Source organism: Panthera uncia, chromosome D4 (genome assembly GCF_023721935.1).
Source record: "Panthera uncia isolate 11264 chromosome D4, Puncia_PCG_1.0, whole genome shotgun sequence".
Lineage (NCBI taxonomy): Eukaryota > Metazoa > Chordata > Mammalia > Carnivora > Felidae > Panthera > Panthera uncia.
The window spans coordinates 1,075,621-1,096,310 of record NC_064807.1 but is presented as its reverse complement, the minus strand read 5'-3'; the positions used below and the strand labels follow the sequence as shown (position 1 = coordinate 1,096,310).

At 58.1% G+C, this 20,690-nt stretch overlaps 1 protein-coding gene across 1 annotated transcript in view; it reads right to left on the bottom strand.

The window, feature by feature from the left end:
- WNK2 (WNK lysine deficient protein kinase 2) overlaps window positions 1–20,690 on the bottom strand; it is a 136,462-nt gene that overhangs the window by 87,263 nt on the left and 28,509 nt on the right. The window contains exons 6-9 of the mRNA XM_049632671.1: window positions 6,825–6,997; window positions 6,434–6,654; window positions 2,832–2,989; window positions 591–679 (exon numbers count right to left, since the gene is read on the bottom strand). Coding sequence (XP_049488628.1) covers window positions 591–679; window positions 2,832–2,989; window positions 6,434–6,654; window positions 6,825–6,997 — 641 coding nt within the window. The remainder of the gene's footprint in view (window positions 1–590; window positions 680–2,831; window positions 2,990–6,433; window positions 6,655–6,824; window positions 6,998–20,690) is intronic.

The following is a 20,690-nucleotide window of genomic DNA, read 5'->3' as shown; positions in this document are numbered from 1 at the left end:
AAGAAGAGGAGGAAGAGGGGAGGAGGAAGAGGAGGAGGAAGAGGGGAGGAGGGAGAGAGGAGAGGAGGGAGAGAAGGGGGAAGAGGAAGGGGAAGAGAGGGGGAGGAGGAAGGGAGGAGGAGGGAAGGGAGGAGAACGTAGGTAGGAGGAGGGAGAGAGGCAAGGGGGAAGAGGGAGGGGAGGAGGGAAAGAGAGGGGAGGAGGCCCTGGTTGACCAGCTGAAGAGGTGGGGGCTGGTTCGGGGGCAGCTCAGGGCTTTGGGCTGAAACCCGGGTGCACGGAACTCGCAGTCTGCAGGTGGTTGGAAGGGAGGCTGAGGGCACGGCAGAGGGGGGCCCTGCTCAGGCTAGGTGGGTGAGAAGCAGCTAGCAAGGGAGGGAGGCTCCAGGATGGCCCCCAAAGCCAGGGAGCGAGCTCCAGGCAGCCGAGGAGGGGCCAAGGCTATCCCCCCGCCTGCCCAGAGGCCTCGCTGGCCCAGGGACGCCGTGGCCTGAAGCAGCCAGCCTGCCTGCCTACCACCCGTGCGTGAGGGCCAGCCGGGGTGATTTCCGCAGCAAGAGCACGCAGACCCAGAGCCTCCCGGGACTCACCTTTCCTCCTTGTTTTTGCAGATGCATTCCCCGATGATCTCCTTGATTTCAGGATCATGCACTTTCTCAAAGCTGGCAGGCTTGATGCCCTGTTAAGACAGGATGAGTGGAGTCACCGACAGGACCTGCCTCCTGCTCAGCTGGCACTAACCCCGAAGGGGAGGAGGCAGGAGGCGCACCAGCTTGCTGGGGGCTCAGCTCATCCCGAGTCCCCGACGATGTGCTGTCAGGAGCGGCAGAGTCTGAGAAAGAGCCCAACCCAGCCCCCGCCTGACGGGAGCACCCGCCCCCCCAGTGTGGATGAGGCGGCCGGGCAGAGGGGCCACCTTCCACACCACACCCTCCCTGGAGGGTACTGAGGGCACTGTGTGGTCACTGCTGCTGGCTAAGGGCACCAGACATCTGCCCGACCGTGGCCACAATCAGGGCTGACTTCCCTAGGCCTGGTGGCTCAGGGTTTAGTGCCGGTGCCGTGCGGTTCTGCACCAAGGGCCGAGCGGGTGCCAGCGATGGCCATGGCATGGGAGCACAGTACCCCAAAGTGCACACCCTGAGGCCAGAGGATCCAGGAGAAGCAGGGGATGGACTGCAGGGTTCATGTGCAGCTGCTGGGGGCAGGGGCTTGGGGGAGGGTTTTTAAACACACTGAGGAGCCTCACCCATCACATTCCTCAACGAGACTCTGCCTCCCCAGTCCTCATCTTGGCTGTTTTGTTTTTAAACATAGAGAACGTGATGCCTATGTTTTCCCATGGAGAGAGGGGGCGGGACGGTGGGGAGGGGTGGCCTCCAGCCCAGAGGTGGACCCAAGAGTGCAGGACCCCTGGTGGCTCCCGCCACCAGGTGGGGGCCCTGCTGTGCCCAACAAACCCCTGACCCTCAGGCCCCAGGCCCATAACCCACGGGAATCGTGTGTGCCCAACATGCAGGAGGGTCTGTGCAGCAACAGAGTGGGACACGGGGCTCTGGCACGGCCGAGAACTTCCTGGTGGAGGTGAGGACCCCATGCTGTCCCACTGAGGCCAACAGAAAGAAGAGTCTGATTACAACAGGAGGAAGGGCCAAGGTCCCTATGGGAGGCAGGTGGGCTGAGAAACACAACTACAGATAAACACACGTGTAAGCTGTCATCCACCTCTGCAGGGCTGAGGCCCCCAAAGCAGGTGAAGAACATGCCAGAACGGCTGCCATTTTGAAAGGGCTCGTGTCCCCAGGCTCAGACGTATGGGGTCGGGCAGCTGGCAGCAGGGACACGGCATGCCTGAGAGACTTGGGGTCGGGGGCAGATGCTTGGATGCTGGAGCAGTGACAGGAGCCCTGGCCTGCGTCCCTGGCCTGCGAGGGACCAGGGTGCCGTGGAGCACACCAGCAGGAATCAGTCCTGTCTCCCCCAGCCCGGCAGACAGACCACAGCAGCATCCACGTGCGCAACCAGAAGCCAGGGCTGGTGGACTGCTCCCCCCGCACCCCTGCAAGCTTGGCAATGAGGCCCTAACCCCCTGGGGTGTCCCCTGCCCCATGGAGGACCACTGCCCACGACCACAAGCCTGCCTTCTCCTGCCAGCACCGCCAGGGCACTGCACGCCCACCTATGCGTCTCTGCCAATCCAGCCGGATCCTGTGTGCGTACCCACCCCCCACACCCTCAGCAGCACACAGTAGGGGCTCAAAACAAGTGACTCAGAATTAAGACTGAAGGAGAGAAATGAGCCATGACCTGTCAGGAGCTCAGAGTGGAGGGCAGGGCGAGGACAGGTGCCCTGGGGTGCTGGGGACCACACTCCTCGCCTGTCTGCAGAAGCGAGGGGTGCACCAGGCAGGGCAAGGCAGCCAGGACTCGGGGGTCATGGGGCCTGGTGCCCAGAAAAGCCACAACCTCACGGGGCATGACGGCCATCAAGGAAGGACAGGGTGATCCGTCCACACAGCCGAAGCCACCAGATCACAGCTGACAACTGCGTGGGCACAGACCAGACACCAAGAAAGCCAACAGGCCCAGGGGATGGCGGCCCAGACAAGGGGCTCTGGGGGCAGGTGCCTCCTGAAGAAACCCCGAAGGTGCTACAGCCTCCAGTCACACACGAGGCCCATGTGTCTCCACCGCCAGCTCAGAGGTCTGCATGGCCACCCCGCCAAGCTAGACAGCCTCAGCTTCCTCTCTATGACAGCATCCTTCCCCTCCTCACAGGGTACAGAGAGGCTCTCACAAAGCAGGCCCATCACGATGGCCCGCGGACTCACACAGGTGACCTTCCGGTAGATCTGGGCTGCATTCTGGCACTCGGAGTAGGGGTACTCTGAGGTGGCCATCTCCAGCATGCACATCCCGAAGGCATAGACGTCCACAGACTCGTCGTAATGCTCCTCGTACATCTCGGGCGCCATGAACTCTGGGGTGCCTGCGTCCAGGAGCAACAGAACCAGGGTCAGCAGCAAGTGGGCCCAAGGCCCCCCACACCCCCCATCCGCACACTGTGCCACCAGCCCTGGAACCTGAGAGTCAGCCAGGAGTGCTCTGCAGATGGTTCCCCACAATTCCCCCAGAACCCCCCTGGTTCCGGGGCACATGAGCCCACGACACTGGTGGAGCCCACATAGCTAGGAGCCCAGCACTTCCCGGGGCCCCGTCTGTGCCTGAAACCCTGCAGAGGTCACTCGCCGAGGAGCGAGCCGGACAACCCAGGGCCGACAGAAACTCGGGGTCCCCGCATTGCTACCTGAACTGCAAACACAGGCACACCACACGGCAAAGTGTCAGAAAGCTCAGACGGGGAGCATCTACGCTGACGGTGTCAGCCACGCGCCTGTGAGGGCTCGGGTGGGAAAGGCGCGTGCGTCCCAAACACAGGAGGCTTTAAAATGACACTTATTACCCTGAACATTTCAACACACTGAGTGAAATAAACAAAATATTCAGTTATGCAGCTATGCACACACGACCTCCTCTCCATGAACCAACAAGCAAAGACCAGGAGGCCATGTCAGGGCAGTGGGGTCTGGCTGACGTCCTGTGGTTACACTGGTCTGGGTTTTGTTATTTTTCTATAACAAACTTCTTTAAAAATCACAAAATCCTGGGGCACCTGGTGGCTCAGTCGGTTGAGCATCCGACTCTTGATTTCAGCTCAGGTCATGATCCCAGGGTCATGGGAGTCGAGCCCTGAGTCGGGCTCCGCACGGAGCGCACAGCCTGCTTGAGATCCTCTCTACCTCTCCCTCTGCCCCTCCCCCACTCATGCTCTCTGTGTCTCTAAAATACAATTTCAGAAAAATTTAAAAGTCACAAAATCCTTGGGGCACCTGTGTGGCTCAGTCAGTTAAGCGTCCGACTCTTGGTAATCGGCTCAGGTCATGATCTTGAGGTTCGTGAGATTGAGCCCCACATCGGGCTTGGTGCTGAGAGTGTGGAGCCTGCTTGGGATTCTCCCCCCCCCCCTTCTCCCCCTCCCCCGCTCCATCTCTCTCAAAATAAATAAACTTTTAAAAAAAGTTACAAATCACAAACTCGTCTTGTAAAATAGGTCCAACTGAGTACCCAGCCGAACACAAAGCAAAGGGGAGCACTGAACATCAACCTCAATGAGGCTTCCACACCTCTTCAACTGCCTTGACCTCGACATTTTGAAAATGTTCTACTTTCTTTAAAAAGCACCCGCAGAACAGCACAAACTACTATGTAAAAAGCACACATGGGGTCATCAATTGTCTTCGTGGCCATCTCTGGGATACAGACAGATAGGTTACCCAAAAGTTTAACTTTTTCTCGTTAATGCGAATTTCGATTAACATGTTATATGTTCAACGAAAAAGTTAACCTTTTGGGTAAGAAATGGCGAAAGCAGGAACTATCTGCGGGTCTACGTGTATAAGAACACGTGGGAAGAATTCTCAGAGATTCCAGATCAGAAATAACGGGAAGAGGGTGGACAGAGAAGTCAGGGGGAACTTTTACTAGGAATACTTTCTTCTTTTTGGGGTTTTGAGGCACATGACTGACTGGAGGAAACGTTTGCACTTGGCCGTGCATGTGTACCAGGGAAGAGGGAAGGCAGTCCAGGGCTCCGGCAGGAAGCTGGGAGCATAGCCACCCCGAGGCCCCACACGAGCCCCGCTGTGGCCCGGTCTCTCCTGAGGCCCCCGCAACCAGGAACGCAGCTCCGAAAGAAACCCCCCAAGGCCCCAGACCTTGCCTTTCAGGGTGGGCATGGGAGGTGTGGGTGCAGGGGAGGGGGCAGTGCAGAGCCAGGTCGGGGTTGCCCATTTGCACACGTGCTTGGGCCACAGACACAGACTATCTTCTCTTTCCTCTCACTGCAGCCATTCAAACCTGCGTGTTGAAAATAATATGCGTGTGCCCCCCCCCCCCGCACGCACACACATGTGCCCTGTGCACCTCCTTGGCCCCCATGGCCCCACATTCCCTGCATCCTGGCCACCATGGCCATGAATGCCTGCAGGCAGCACCAGCTCAGGACCTGGCCAACATAAACACAGCGTGAGAGTGGTAATGGCATCAGATCCGGGTGGCTCTCGGAGACAAAGCCCACAAGGGACACGTGACCCACAGCTGTGTGTACACACAGCCTCAAGAGGCCGTGGCCATAATGTTTACAATAAGGACACTACCTGGGCTCTAGGGACCTTCTCACCCAATCCATCCACCCCCTTCCCACTGGCTGACACAGAGCCCCCAGGTCCCGCTCCACAGGGCCCCCACCAAGCAAGTGGACAGGTCCTTGGAGGCCACCGAGAGACATCCAAAGTGGGCTGCATCTAAAGTGCAAACCCAAACGCCTGCACAAGCCCCTCTGACAGCTGCACCAGAAGCGGGTCCACAGTCAAGTGTTCCTAAAGATGCCCTGGGCACCAACAGCTGTGTCCTCTGACGAGGAAGGGGCCTGGCTGCTCGGGGCCGGGGACATGTGCTAATCACCCCTCATTCCCCATGAGTCTGGAGCTTCCTGGGCCCCAGCTGAGCCACAGCTGAGATGACCAGGGACCCCACAGAACCAGGCACCCTGTGCGGGGCTTGGGGCCCAATGTGCCTGCTGGAAACGCCCAGCTTTCACATCCCCCCTCACACCACCCAGTACCTTGACAGCCCGCCTCTGAGAGGGACAGAGCCGCCAGCCTGAGAAAGCCCAGGGGGCTTCACCAGGCACCCACCCCCGAGGCCAAATCTATAAAACCTGCCCGGAAACCACCAGCCGCTCAGAGGCACGCTCCCTACAGCCCTGGACCCCCCGGCCAGGCCCTCGCCTGTCCCACCCATTTCACAGAAAGAGAAACTGAGGCCTAGGTCGGCCCCCCAACCCATCACTTAGCTCCCCAGAGCTGCTGGCGGCCCCTGTCCACAGGACACCCCACGCAGTTGCCCTGCTCCAGATGTCACGCTCCAAACCCACTCGCCCTGCCAGAGAAGTTTCCAGATTCCTGGAGGGTTCATTTGCCACAGACAGGCCAAGTTCTGTCCCCAAGTGTGCGTCAAAACCATGAGGTTGCAAAGCCCTGAGGTCACCCTCTTTGTCTGTCCTGTGTCCCCACCTATGGAAAGAAAGGCTAGCAAACCAGCACCCACACCAAATCCCTCAGCCTCAGTGCCCCCACACGCTTGCCCCAGACTCCCTCTCGTGGGCCTCATGGCCTGGCGTGACCCACCACCCCCCCACCTGCTCCAGCCTGACCAGCCACAAAGCCCCAGGTCCCTCTGTCATCGAGGCCTCCCTGCCGCTGCGTATCCACGGCCCCTCGGGCGCCAGCTGGCCTCTCCACCCGACCCACACAGCCAGGGACGCCCCCACACGCAGTCCAGGCCACGGCCGGGCCCCAGGACGTGGGCTTACCGATCACGCTCTTGGCAAAGGACGCCCTCTTGAGAGTGGCCAGGCCCAAGTCGCCGATCTTCACAGAGCCGGTGGGCCCAGTGATGAAGATGTTGTCACACTTGAGGTCCCGGTGGATGATGGGGGGCGTCCTGGTGTGCAGGAACAGCAGCCCCTTCAGGATCTGCCGGCACCAGCTGCGCAGGACCTTGGGCTTCATCACCTTGAACCGCTTCAGGTACCTGCGGGCGGGGGCGCGGCTCACCTGCGGCTCCCGCGGGAGGGGGCCACGTATCCACCACCCAGACGGGGACGCTGCTGAGAGAGGCCCCGGGACACAGGAGCCACCGCGGCCCCTGCGCCCGGACCGGGCCCACCCTGAGATGCAGCCAGCAGGTGGGGGCGTGCTCACGTCTTCAGCGTCCCCGAGGTCATCAGCTCGGTCACCAGCACGATGCACCTCTTCCCCCTGGCACTGGACTCCCAGAAGTCATAGAAGCGCACGATGTTGGGGTGCTGCAGGCCCTTGAGCATCTCGGCCTCCTCTTTGAACCGCTGCCTCTCCAGCTTGGTGAGCTTCCGGTCCTAGAGAAACACACAGGCTGAAGGGCCTTCTTCGGCCCAGCCAGGGGGCCCGGCCGGCACCTGCCTGCACCCTCACGGCTCCCTGTGCCCAGGGTGCACCAGAGGGAGGGGCCCAGGGCCACAGAGGGCTCGGCCCAGTCCCTCTGTTGGGTCCTCCCACATCCGTGACACCTGACCCCGCAGCCTCGTGGCCCTGGATGAGGCACTGCCTGCACTGAGACCCCAGCAGAAGGATCTCTGGGAGCCAGAGACACGCAGAAAATCCACACCACAGCACATACACACTTTCTCCCAAAAAACACCTCTGAGGCCTCGTTCCCTCGGTACCCGATTCTGCCACAGAACAGACCTCAGCCGGCTTCCAATTCACACGCACCTTCAAGGTGCTCGACCAGGGAGCAGAGGAAAACTGGGAAACCAGGAGACTCACAAGAGACCAGAGTTGCGCCAGGCCCCACAGAGCTGGAGGGCACGGCAGACACGACCTGAAGTTTTTCATGGGACACGGCCACACCGCCCTCCCAGTCCTAGGGGTCCCTGTGCGGTGCTGCCCACACGCCCTTCGCCACATCTGAACTCCCTCCAGCGCCCTCCCTGCACCCCCTGCCCCCATCTGCCGCCGCCCGGCCCTTCCAGAACCACTCCGGTGGGCTCTCAGCACAAAGCTGATGTCATTTCCAGCCTCGTCCTACGCGGAGCCTCACCTCTGCGGGCCCCAGCGTGGCCATCTCCCCACACCTGTGCCCTCCCACCATGACTCCCACAAGGACACAGAGGCCTCTACAATTGGACGCGGAACAGTGAGTTTTGAGAAGTGTGTGAATGCGGATTGACAGGGGGAGTTGGAACTGAAAAGAAACACACAGGCCAAGACTTTTCGTCTTTCTGAAAGACCCCAAAAGACATCAAGCAGACTCCCTCCAACCTGAGAGGAAAGGGGCCCGGGATCAGGACAAGGCCATCAGCTGGTGAAGAAATTCCACCCCAAGGGATTCCCTCCCACCAGCCCTGCCCCCGACAAACCCTCTTCGGCCTGTTTGTGCACACGTGGGACCCGCGGCACGACACCAGCACAGGGCAGTACTGGGAGGGCCGTCCACACAGCTGACCCCAGAAGAACAAATAATTCAGGGGCAGAGGCGACTTCAAGAAATCTAGTTCCTGTGCTCACCAGGTCTAAGCGGCTGACACACACAAATAAGAGCACCGTTCTGCTTAAAAAGGAAGAATCAAGATCCTTAAAAAGGAACAATCAAGCTTCTGCAAATTAAGGCTCCATATTTCAAAAAGAAGATACTCTGTGATCGAATGAAAACACTGAGTACAAAAAATTCAGCATTTAATCCAGACAAGAACACGCAAACATGCTCCATTCATCAAAAACAAAAATTTACAGGATGCCTGGGTGGTTCAGTCAGTTGAGCGGCCGACTTCGGCTCAGGTCACGATCTTGTGATTCGTGAGTTCGAGCCCCGCATCAGGCTCTGTTATGACAGCTTGGAACCTGGAGCTGCTTCGGATTCTGTGTCTCCCTCTCTCTGCCCCTCCCCACACCCTCTTGTGTGCACGGTCTCTCTCAAAAATAAAATAAAACGTTAAAAAAAAATTTTTTTTTAATGAAAATTTACTTAAGAGAAGGGGCGCCTGGGTGGCGCAGTCGGTTAAGCGTCCGACTTCAGCCAGGTCACGATCTCGCGGTCCGTGAGTTCGAGCCCCGCGTCAGGCTCTGGGCTGATGGCTCGGAGCCTGGAGCCTGTTTCCGATTCTGTGTCTCCCTCTCTCTCTGCCCCTCCCCCGTTCATGCTCTGTCTCTCTCTGTTCCAAAAAAAAAAAAAAAAAAAGTTGAAAAAAAAAAAGAAAATTTACTTAAGAGAATAAAAATCAAGCTACAGACCGGAGAAACTCTTCCACGATATATCTGACACGAGACTCTATCCAGAACACGGACAGAACTCCTACAATTCTATAAGACAAACACGAAGAGGTTAAGATGAAGAAATGGCCAACAAGCACATGACAAGGCACTCGCCATCCTGAGTCACCAGGAAAATGCCCATCACTGCCCGAGGCGCGCCCCACGCGCACCAGCAGGCCACCGTGACACCACTGCCCCACGCGCACCAGCACATAAGTTCTGAGTCTCATTATATGAAAGTAATAGCTTAATTTTTCAAATATAAAAAATTAAAGTGAAAACATCCAATAAACGAATGAGAGCAAGAGAAGGGAACCATGAAGGGACACGAACAGGTGAAGGCCCTGACAACGTGTGATAGGAGCTGCAGGAGGACAGCCAGTCCCAGGAAGGAGGGGACAGCAGAGCAGCGGCCCCCAGAGCTGAGAGGAGAGACCTTTAGGGAGCAGTGGGTGCGGGGCCAGAAAAACAGGAAACCGGTCCTGGTCCAGACCCTTCCACGAAGCCAGGGGGCAACTCCCACCTACAGAGGACCGTGGGCCCGGGGGCCAGCATCAGCTGCGACACGGCCCTCGGAGTGCCCACCCGGCCTGGAGTCTCACGGCCAGCCGCGCACCCAAAGACCTACTTGCCCACACACAACAGCCAAAGGCTCCTTGTGGGCACCTAGGTGCAATGGCCACTGCAGGAACAGTGCAGTGCCCCCAACACAGCACTGCCCAGCAGAAGCGGGCATAGCAAAGCTGGCCTGCAGCCCCGGAGGGGCCGCTGACCTGACCGAGCCCTGTAGGGGAGAGGGGCCGTGCCGCATGGGAGAGGAGGATGGGGGCCAGCACAGCGTGGGAGAGGGGGGTCGCCCGTGTGAGGGAGGAGGACAGGGGCCCACGCCGTGTGGGGGAGGGGGGCCTGCATCAGGGAGGAGGACGGGGGCCCACGGCGCGCTCCCCACCTCCGCCACCGGCCAGGCTTCCAGTGTCACCCATTCTGGTCACTGACTCTGGAGGAAACGCTCAGGATCGTTAACACGTGTGTCCTGTTTGCCATGTATCAGCATCAATCACCAGAAATGAAAGATCTCACTGCAATTTGAGATAGCAAGTTCGTGTCATAAACGACATAACCAACCAGCCCTGAGAGGGAGAGGAGGGCGCCGCCTATGCCAAAGGTACGAGGTCAAAGACGGGGTTGGAATGTGGTCAGACTTCCAGGATGGGGCCTCTCAGGGCCCAGAGGTGGGAGGGAGCAGCCTCCTTTATATTCCAAGCCACCCAGCTATTTTTAACTTTGACACACACTGCTTGATAGCTGAAAAGGTCAGTCGGTGTATCCTCAGAGCGCTGCCCGGCAGCCCCACAGAGCGGGCCCCGGTCCTCGGGCACTGCTGGCTGGGCAGCCCCATCACACCAGCCCCTCCACGCAGGGAGAGCCTCCATGGAGGGAGAGCCACCCCGGCACCGGGCACGTTGTCACTGTTTGGGACGCAATCCTGATGTGCTGGGACGCCTTGAGGTCATGAAGCAGGGCAGGAGGAAGGCCCCCAGTCCTGCATGGGCTGGCATCTGGCTGGACAGCTCACCCCTCCCAGACATAGAGGACAGGTTGCTGACACTGGCTTCCTACCACCAGACACCCCAAAGATAGCGGGAGCCCATCAGATAAAGGATAAAAGCACCCTGGGACGATGCTGTCTCATCCCCTATAGGAAAAGGGCCTAGTGGGCCATGGACGACAGCCCTGGGCAGGAGCAGGCAGCCAGGTGACCAGAGGAGGACAGCCCTGGGTCCGACCAGCCTCTCCCACGACCTGGGAGTCACCAGCTCTGCCCAAACAGCCTCCCTGGCAGGAGGTGAAGTCCTGTGACCCAGAGGACTGGGGTCACAGTCCTCTCTTGGGGGGTGGGGTCCCTGCCTGCTCTGCGGGAGGAGGGGGGTGGTGTCTGCAGCCCTCTGCTCAGCCAGGCAAAGCCCAGCCAGCCTTATAAGGAGCAGAGCCGCCTGGCAACCCCGAGCCCAGGCAAGATCCATCCACACAGGGCACAGAGGCGGGGGGGGGGGGGCATGAGCAGCCAGCAGGACAGTGCCCAGGATCAGTAAAGCCAGAGGCCTGGGGTGACAACCTGGCACAGGCCATCTCTCCAGCCCCATTCGGCTAAAAAGCAAAACAAAAGAAAGCCTCAAGGATCTCTGTTGAGAACGGTCCCATGTCAGGGAATCAGCCCAGGATGGGTGCCAAGGGACAGCTGAGCCAGGACGAGGGTCCCCGGCCCCCATGGGAAGACACGAGGCAGGCTCCACCCCGGCTGCTGCGGCGGTGCTGAAGTGGTGTGGGGTCAGGACGTCCCTGGGGTGCTTTCCACACAGGGAGAGCTCGGACATCTGTGTGCCTCACTCGGCCACCAGATGGTCACTGCGACTCTGGGCACGCAGGACAGGCCTGGGGTGGGGCACTCCAACATGCTACCAGACTGTGCCACCACCGGGGTGATGGGAGGGGTGGGTGGCGCTGGCTGGGGCAGCCTGGTGCCAGGGGAGAACCCCTGTGGCCTGCGGAGAAGAGAAGAAGGCACCCACTCGGGTTGCCTGCGGTTTCCATCAGCACAGGGCAGGCGGCCGCAGGGGCCCCCGAGGAGAGGCCAGGAGGCTGGCGGCTCTGGACCCCGCAGCTCCCCCCTCGGCAGCAGCGATGCTCTCCTTCTTCCCACAGTGACCTGCTCCCTCTCACGTTCACTGCAGGTTTAAAAATAAACTCCCTTCTCTTAAACCAAGTACCTCCTCAACCTCACTCATCTAAAACAACAGTCTGCGAGCCAGCGTAGGCTTCTCCTGATGCGTGTTTACAATAAAGCATCATTACTAACATGAGGGGCTCTCAGTGGCTGCCACCAAAGGGAGGAAGCGCAGAGGCAGCAGGAAGGGCCCCCTGCAGCACAGTCAGCATGGGCAGGGTCGGCGCAGGCAGAGTCAGTGTGGGCAGGGGCAGCATGGGCAGGGTCAGTGGACAGGGGTGGTGCAGGCAGGGTCAGCTTGGGCAGGGTCGGTGTGGGCAGGGTCAGCAGGCAGGGTTGGCATGGGCAGGGTCAGTGGACAGGACAGGGCTGGTGCAGGCAGGGTCAGCTCGGGCAGGGTCGGTGTGGGCAGGGTGCAGGGTGGGCAGGTAGGATCAGCACAGGCAGGGTCGGTGTGGGCAGGGTCAGCGGGCAGGGTCAGCGGGCAGGGTCGGCACGGGCAGGGTCAGCGGGCAGGGTCGGCGGGCAGGGTCAGTGGGCACGATCAGTGCAGGCCAGCACGCGTCCTCATCCAGAACCCCAGGAGGCTGTGACTCCGGCTGCTGGCCCCGCCCTGCGTTTGTGAATAATCTCGTTTTTTTTTAAGGGGGAAGTGGAGCCACGAAGCCACTCAAAACTTCTCTGAGGACCTCAGGCCCCACATGGACCGGGCAGACCTGAACCAGCCCCACAGACAGTCCTGGGCACTGGCAGGCAAATGTGGCCAAGATGGGCTTCCTCTGGACACAGGCCTGAGCAGGCCTCCCTGATGGGGTCTGGGGCAGTGAGCACTCCACTGTCCAGCTGGCCCCTCCTGGCCGGCCACAGGGTCTCAACTCCAAGCCGTGGCCTGGCTGCACCCTGTCCCCTCTGTATAGCAGCAAAGGACAGAGATCTCCCAGGACCCATTCTTTCTGGGAAGTAGGCAGGCAAGGGAGAACAGGGTATGGGGCCGCCAGGGCGGTGGGACGATGGAAAGGAAGAGGCCAGGGCAGCAGACTGCAACAGTCAAGAATCGGCTCTAACCCTGGGACCCAGGCCTGGAGAAGAGGGTCATCACAGTGTGAGATGCAATGGCAACAGGGCAGCGTACGAGCCGGCAAGGGAAACCCAGCGGCCACGCCCCCATGGGCTCCCACGTGCTGGGGGAGTGTCCACACTGGGCACAGGCGACCCAAGGCCCAGCAGGCAGCGGCCAAGCAGCAGCCATGCCCCGCACCAGACCACACCCCACGTCTGCTTTTTAGGATGGACAGTCTCACCCCAGGCCGCGTCCCCACAGGACACCTCAAGACAGATGTGGACACACCGAAGTCACAATCAGCCAGGTGGAACACCCCAACCAAGGACAGTGTCTGCGGGGATGGGTGGGGCAGGACAGTCAATACCACCCTGCCTCGGGGCCAGCGGTTGCCACGCTGCAGGGGCTTTGGCCACCAATGGCCTCAGGACAGTGTCCCGAGTGGGTATGCCCCGGGCCTGAACATCTACGGTCTCGTTCCAGGCCAGCCGCTGGACCAGGGGGTGGGGTAGGGGGTCACCACCAGATAGACCCAGTGCAAGTGATGCACAGGGGCTGAGGGCAGCCGGGGGTGAGGGAAGGTCCACAGCTCACATCTGCCCCAGTGCTATGAACTGACGCCTCGGCTCCTCCCAAGTTGGCAGCAAGAGCCTTGGGGCCAAATCAAGACGGGACAGTAGGTGCTCAGTGCACACACCTGAAACACGAGCCACCAGCTCTCGGTCTGACTCCAGTGAAGAGACAGGAGCCCCCCACATCCAGCCCAACAAAACAGCTCTGAGTCACATGTGGCTGTGAGTGCTTATCATGCAGCTATTGCAAATTGAGACGTCATCAAAGTATAATAAATATATCCCAGGTTTCGAAGACACAGTAATTTATTTATAATTGTGTGAACCTCGTTAATAGTCTCGTATTTTACATATCAAAAAAACCCACAATACTTTGGATGTATTGACTCAAATAACAATATTAAGGGGCACCTAGGTGACTCAGTCAGTTAAGCTTCCGACTTCAGCTCAGGTCATGACCTCAAGGTTTGCATTCAAGCCCCATGTCAGGCTCTGTGCTGACAGCTCAGAGCCTGGAGCATGCTTTAGATTCTGTGTCTCCCTCTCTCTCTGCCCCTCCCCCACTCATGCTGTCTCTCTCTCTCTCTCTCTCAAAAATAAACACTAAAAAAATTTAAAAAAAAAGAAAAATATTAAGATGAATTCCACCTGTTATTTTTACAGTGTCAACGTGGCCATTAAATCAAGTATTACAAGCGTAAACTCACATTACGTTCTTACGGGATAGTACTGCCTTAGAGCACCAGCTCCATGCAGCGGACTTGAAGCTGAGCCCCTGGGCAGAGCTTGTGCAGTCAGACAGGGAACACCCAAGCTTTCAGTCTACTTCCTCCAGGAGAGTTAAGTGCTGGGAGAATGGATGAAACAGAACAGAACAGCCCTCACAAAGACTGCAGTTCAATTCCAGACAGGATTAACATGTCCTGCTCTTATTATAAGCATCTGCTGATGGCAAAAGTAAACCTTCTCTAGCAGAAGACAAAATCACCCACAACTTCAACTATCTCCACAAGCTTTAAACATGCCAGTCAAAAATTAATTTAAAAAATTAATTTTAAAAAATTTAAAGAAAGAAAAAAAAGTAGCAACGAACTCCCAATGGATCCAAATACTGTAAGCATCAGACAGACATTAACATTACTATGATTAGTATAGTTAAGAAAATAGACAACAGAAGGGGGGGGGGGCACGCTCAAGCACAGAGGAGGGGAGGAGAGACAGAGGGAGAGAGAGAATCCCAAGCAGTCTCCATGTTGTCACTGCAGAGCCCAACCCAGGGCTTGAACTCATGATTGAGTCCATGACCTGAGCCAAAATCAAGAATTGGGCGCTTAACCGACTGAGCCACAAGAAAGACTTTTAAAATTTATGTAATGTTTATTTATTTTTGAGAGAGAGAGAGAGAGCAAGCAGGGGGAGGGCAGAGAGAGAGGGAGACACAGAATCCGAAGCAGGCTCCAGGCACTGAGCTGTCAGCACAGAGCCCAACACAGGGCCCGAACCCATAAACTGTGAGATCATGACCAGAACAGAAGTTGGACACTTAACCAACTGAGCCACCCAGGCACCCCAGAGACAGATTCTTAATTATAAAGAACTGATAGTTACCGGAGGGGAGGGGAGGGGAGGGGAGTGGGGAGATGGGTTAAATAGGTGATGGAGATTAAGGAGGGCACTTGTGATGAGCACTGAATAATGTATGGAATTGCTGAATCACTATACTGTACCCCTGAAACTAATACAACACTGCATGTTAACTATACCGAAATTATAATAAAGGTTTTAAAAATTAAAAATGAAAATTCAGTAAAAAAGAAAATAGATAACCAAGGTTCACCAGAACTAAAATCCATGAAATAAGAACCAAATGGAATCTAGAGCTAAGAAATGAAATAGGGAACTCAATATATGGGGTTAACAGCAAATTAGACACAGCTGAAGATGGTACCAGTAAACTGGAAGGTAAAATCATAAGAAATATATAGACTGGAACACGGATATACAAACAGATGGAAAATACAGGAAAGAAGACACAAAGCTCACAGAACACAGTGGAAATGTCCAACCCATGTGTAATGGGATTCCGGAAGAGGAGGACATAAAGATGGGACAAAAGCAATATGCATAAAATAACACCCCAAAGTTTTCCAAAACCGAAGCAAGACATCCAGACATAGATTCAAGAAGTGCTATAAACCATGTGCAAGTTAAATCCAAAAAACACTGTGCACATTACAGCAAAATAAAACACACAAAGAAAATCTTAGAAGTAACATCACAAAAGGCAAGTAGGGATGGGTAGCTGGAGGTTAGTGTTCTAAGACCTTTACATGCCCAGGATGTGGTAGAAGTCAAAGATACGTGTCATAATCTCAGGTGGAACAAGTAAAACTTACAAGAAAATGAATGACAAACTCCCAAGTGCAAAGTCCAACCTGCCCACCACTCTAAGAACGGTGCATCCAAACTACAGGGCAGACTTGTCCAAGACCACACCTCAGCTGTTAAATGTACCACCACACAGACACGCAAGGATGCAATGAAATAATGACCAAAAATTATAAATTCCCAGTGACGTTAAGTAAAAGAAAATGACAGGTGAAGCAAGCTTGCAGCATCACCCTACTGTGTGCCATCCTCCATCCTGCCCCCTTGACCATCCACCCTACAGCCCACACAGAAGCACAGCCATCCTGTTGCTCCAATAACCTACGGGAAGATGACGCACGTGTCCCTCCCAAGATCAGAATGGAATTCCAAATCCAACGTGGAGTCAGTGCTCAGTGGGCTCCCTTCCTCTGGTGGATGACGGTAAAGTCACTTCCCCAGCTCACGACAGAGACACAGACAAGCCATGCCTGACACCCCACAGGGATTCTCTGCCCCAACTCATGGTGTCTTTGCTCCAACAGGTGGGACCAACCCTGCAGCCCAGTAAAACCGAGGTCTGACACCCTGAGAATTGGGAGTCGAAAGAGCTGGTATCAGGGGGTCTCTCCTTGATGCTCACACCCTCGCGGGTGAGATGCCCCCACCTGTTCCACACCTACATGAATCTCTCACTTGAGACCAACATTTACCAATAGCCATGACCTGCCAGATAGCCATGCACCAGGCCCACAAAGGTGACCCTGGACATGACCTCTGCCCTCACATCTCAACCTTGAGGCACACAAACTGAGATGCTGTCCAGAAGGCAGAGAGGCTCCGCACTAGCAGGTTGGACGTGGCCCCAGCCAACCGCTCCCACTGCTTCCAGATGTGTGTCCTTGGCCACAGGCTACTGCAGGGGCCTGAGTGTCCCAAGTCCTGGGGGCCAGTGTTAGGAGGGTCTCAGTGAAAGGCCTCTGTCTGGCAGACTGATGGGGTGAGGACTGCCTCTCTGGACATTGCCCTGCCGGAGGGCGGACTCACATTGCCACCCCATCAGACAGGTAAACCACACTGAGCACAGCGACCGGATCAGCTAACAACCACCTAAGGCCAACCTCTTCATCTCAACTACCTGTGCTGGCTTTGCCAAAACCCAAAGTGGTCCAGGAAGAGGGAATGAAATCCCTCAGTTCAGTAGCTCCCTACAGGGACAGAACAAATGAATAAGTTAAGTTAGTAAACAAACAGATGCCTTCAGGGCTTGCCCCTCACCCCCAACACCCCACCCCACCCCCCACCTCTGCTCAGCATCCCAGAGACAGGGGCCCTTCTCCAGGTGCAGGGTCTGGCCCCACTCAGCATCCCAGACACAGGGGGGCCCTTCCCCAGGTGCAGGGTCTGGCCCCACTCAGCATCCCAGACACAGGGGGGCCCTTCCCCAGGTGCAGGGTCTGGCCCCACTCAGCATCCCAGAGACAGGGGGCCCTTGCCCACCCAGGTGCAAGGTCTGGCCCCACTCAGCATCCCAGAGACAGAGGGCCCTTCCCCATCCAGGTGCAGGATCTGGCCCCGCTCAGCATCCCAGAGACAGGGGGTGCCTTCCTCAGGTTGAGGGTCTGGCCCCACTCAGCATCCCAGAGACAGGGGGCCCTTCCCCACCCAGGTGCAGGGTCTGGCCCCCCTCAGCATCCCAGAGACGGAGCGGGGGGCCTGCCCAAGTGCAGGGCCTGCCTGCCTCCACCCATTCCCTGCTAGGATGCCCAGAGATGTGGACCTGAGAGCCAGGCTGTGGGAGCCTGGGAATGTGGCTGGTACAGCTGCAGAGAGCCATCGTATCTCAGAGTGGAGTGCACGTGCTCCAGACGGGTAGGCTTGCAGGGACTCAGGACTTGCGCACACACACAGTGGGGTGAGTTCCCGAAGCTCATCCTCCAGCTCACCCCCCCACAGCGCCACTCTGCAGACAGCAGGTCTCGGGCACACCCCTCACCAACTGACCATGGCAAGTGCACCACTGTGGCCGGCACCCCTAGTCACCAGCACAGACCCTAGGAACACGTGGTCCCTGGCCTGCCCCCGCTCATCCAGCCTCACTCACTCCAGAGCCTCTCACACACCCCATGGTCCTCCCCAAGCCCACGGGCAGGAGCACGGCAGCCTAGTAGGGGTGGTGCTCAGCAGGGAGAGGTGGGGACCACTCCCTGAGACGGACACTGCACAGGGCAGTGAGCCACGCCCCACGGGGCCTATCCACCCCAGACTCATGGGTCAGGGCCCTACTGCCCCATCTCTGCCACCCTCACAACCCCCTCCCTACCAGGGCACAGAGCACTGAGAAAAGTGCCAGCCTCGCTCATCAGCATCCTCAAGCGTCCTCTGCCCATCTGGACACGGATGGGCTCTTCCCTCCTATGCCACGGGCACTCATGACTCCCCAGGTCAGGGCCGGGGCTCAGACTGCATGTGATCTGTACAAACAGATCATCAACTTCCTCACAAGGCTATGCCACCCTCAAGGCCACCCGTTCTGGGGCCACAGTCATCCCTGCGACTCTGTAAACCGGACGTGGGGGGCGTCCCTGATCCAAGAAGGAGCCTGGGGGAGGCATCTTGAACTGGACACCGGAGGCCGTAGCAAACTCAGCACCCGCACCAGCCTCACTGGACAAGAACGGCAGCACCTGCCCACGGCTACGCAGCCAGACACAGATTTCGTTCCCTCTGCCAGGCACAGCCTAGAAACACCCCCAATCCCTACAGATCCCCCACCTCCCAGCCCCCGACTGCATACGTGTGGACATGTACACTCAGGACACGCAGAGCAAGCGACCCAGTGACGGGAACGGGCGCTCTTCCTCCAGAGAAACCCATTTCCTCTAGTGTCTTCAAGATGTTTCTCAGGAAGAAGCAAAGACACCGTTACACAGAGGTGCGCGTGCCCAGAAGGCTGTGGTGCTCAGCGGGGACCCTCGCCCTTGGCCCTGCAGGGATGGCCACCAAGACCCAGGCTGGGCACGTGTGGCATTTCTTCACCGCACAGCTATTTACGGTTGTCAAGAAATAGTACAGACGCGGAGGACAGCGGGGAGTCAGGTGGGGCCACAGGTGAAAAGCACCAGGCTGGGGTTTAATAAAACTCCCACGGTGAGGACCAGACGATGAAGGAGAATGGTCACCTTCAGGAGGCGAGCCTGGGGCCTTGCTTCCTTCTTCCTGTGTCCCCGATTCTCTGCAACCTGAACTTCACGAAGCTGTAAGCAGAGCAGCCCTCCGGCCACGCCCCTGTGCTGGGCTTCCGTCCCCCAGGGGAGGTGACCGTGCGCTTATTTCCTCAAGTGCCCCCTTCCGCGTCTGTCCCCTAAATGGCTGCAGAGTTGGCCTCCCCGGAGACAGAATTCCCAATTTTGTAAAAGCCACAAACCCCGAATGCCTCTCCTTGTTGGCTCTCTGGCTCAAGGAGGCAGAGGGGCAAGCGGGCAGAGAGTGCATACAGCACCTCCCACGTGCTGAGTGCCCGCTGGGTGCACCTATATCGCCGGCTGGGCACCGGGTGCACCTGTAGCGCCCACCGTGTGGAGGGTGGCGGTCAAGGTCCCCCCTACCTTCAATGTCTGCACATGGGAGTTCACCCAAGATTGAGAGTTTGGGGAGTCGATTCATGTCCAAGATGTGCCCAGTAATAATGAGAGAGAGGAGGCTGGATGGCCGTTCCACTTCCTGGCCTCTTTGGGATTTCCGTGATGACAAGGCAGAAATACCTCTGCTGGGCCTCAGTGCACTTCCGGCACAGCTGGCCTTGCCTCTGATGTGAACGCCCCAGCCTGGCCAGGCACAGGCATCCTGGGTGGCCCCACGCCCCGGCCCCCGCAAGCTGCTGTCACCCCCACCAGGCAGAAGACGAGGTGGAGGGTCAGGGAGATGCTCTGGCGACCCTATGGTGCTGCACACCTAGCCGCCTCCATTACACATTCCCCCAGGAAGCCCAGGAGCCAGTGGATGAGCCCCCGAGGGGCCAGGGGCCACACGCCCCACTGGGCTTGTTCCCCAGAGGCTCTCCTCCCTGCGGGCAGCAGGTGCATCACGCGTCACCCTCAGCACTCCTTGAGGGTGGGCCAGGCCCACACAGACCCCAGCACTGGCCCACGAACAACCCCACCCAGCACCCAAGCGTGCAGGGGCCAGGCAGAGCCCGGGGGTCCCCGTCACGGTGCTGTCACCAAGGAGTGCCACACGCCGAGGTCACCTGTGCTCACAGCCACCAGGACCAGCCAGTGGGGCAGCTCGGACCCTACAGGAGCAAGAGGCCCACGTGGTAAGGAAGAAGCTGACCTCGGACGCCATGCCATCCACGGGGGCCTCGAGGGGAACGAAGGTGTCTCAGAAGGAGACCCCCAGCAGAGACACGCACGACCACCTGGTGGCCTTGGTGACCTCATCCTGGGCAGAGTGTGGGATCTCACCACACGAGGCTCCCCATAGGGTCTGGGCCGCGGTTGGCACCAAAAAGCAACTTCCCCCAGAGCTCCCGGGAAACTCTCCTTCTGGCCACTGGCTAAGCCCTGAGGCTGAGGGGCTTCTGTCGAGCCACTACCGTGACCACCGGTCTCTCCCAGCATCCAGAGTCACTGCCCAGAGCCCCGAACACCCTGTGGACCTCGGGACGTGCTTGCTGCCTCGGAGGCTGCTCACGGGAGCTGGCGTCTCTGACCCTGTCTACAGGGGAAGGAAGGGCCAGTGTCCACGGAACCACGGGGAGCCCTAAGGCCTCCCTGAACACAGCCCCAGCTCTGCCTGAGCGGAACTCACTTAAAGAGTAAAAGTCAACACCAAAGATAAAATAAAATCTCTCCGCAGTGCCAAAAATACCTCCCCTAGGGATGAGGGAGCAGGCGCCAGCTTCCACAGCAGCAACTGTTGCTATGCATACAGGGCTCCAGCCGGCAGGGGGGTGGGGACAGAGATGAGGGAAAAGGGACAAGAATGGGAAAGGGGGACAGAGGTGGGGAGGGAGACGGAGAGGGAGGAGGGGGCAGAGATGGGGGAGGGGA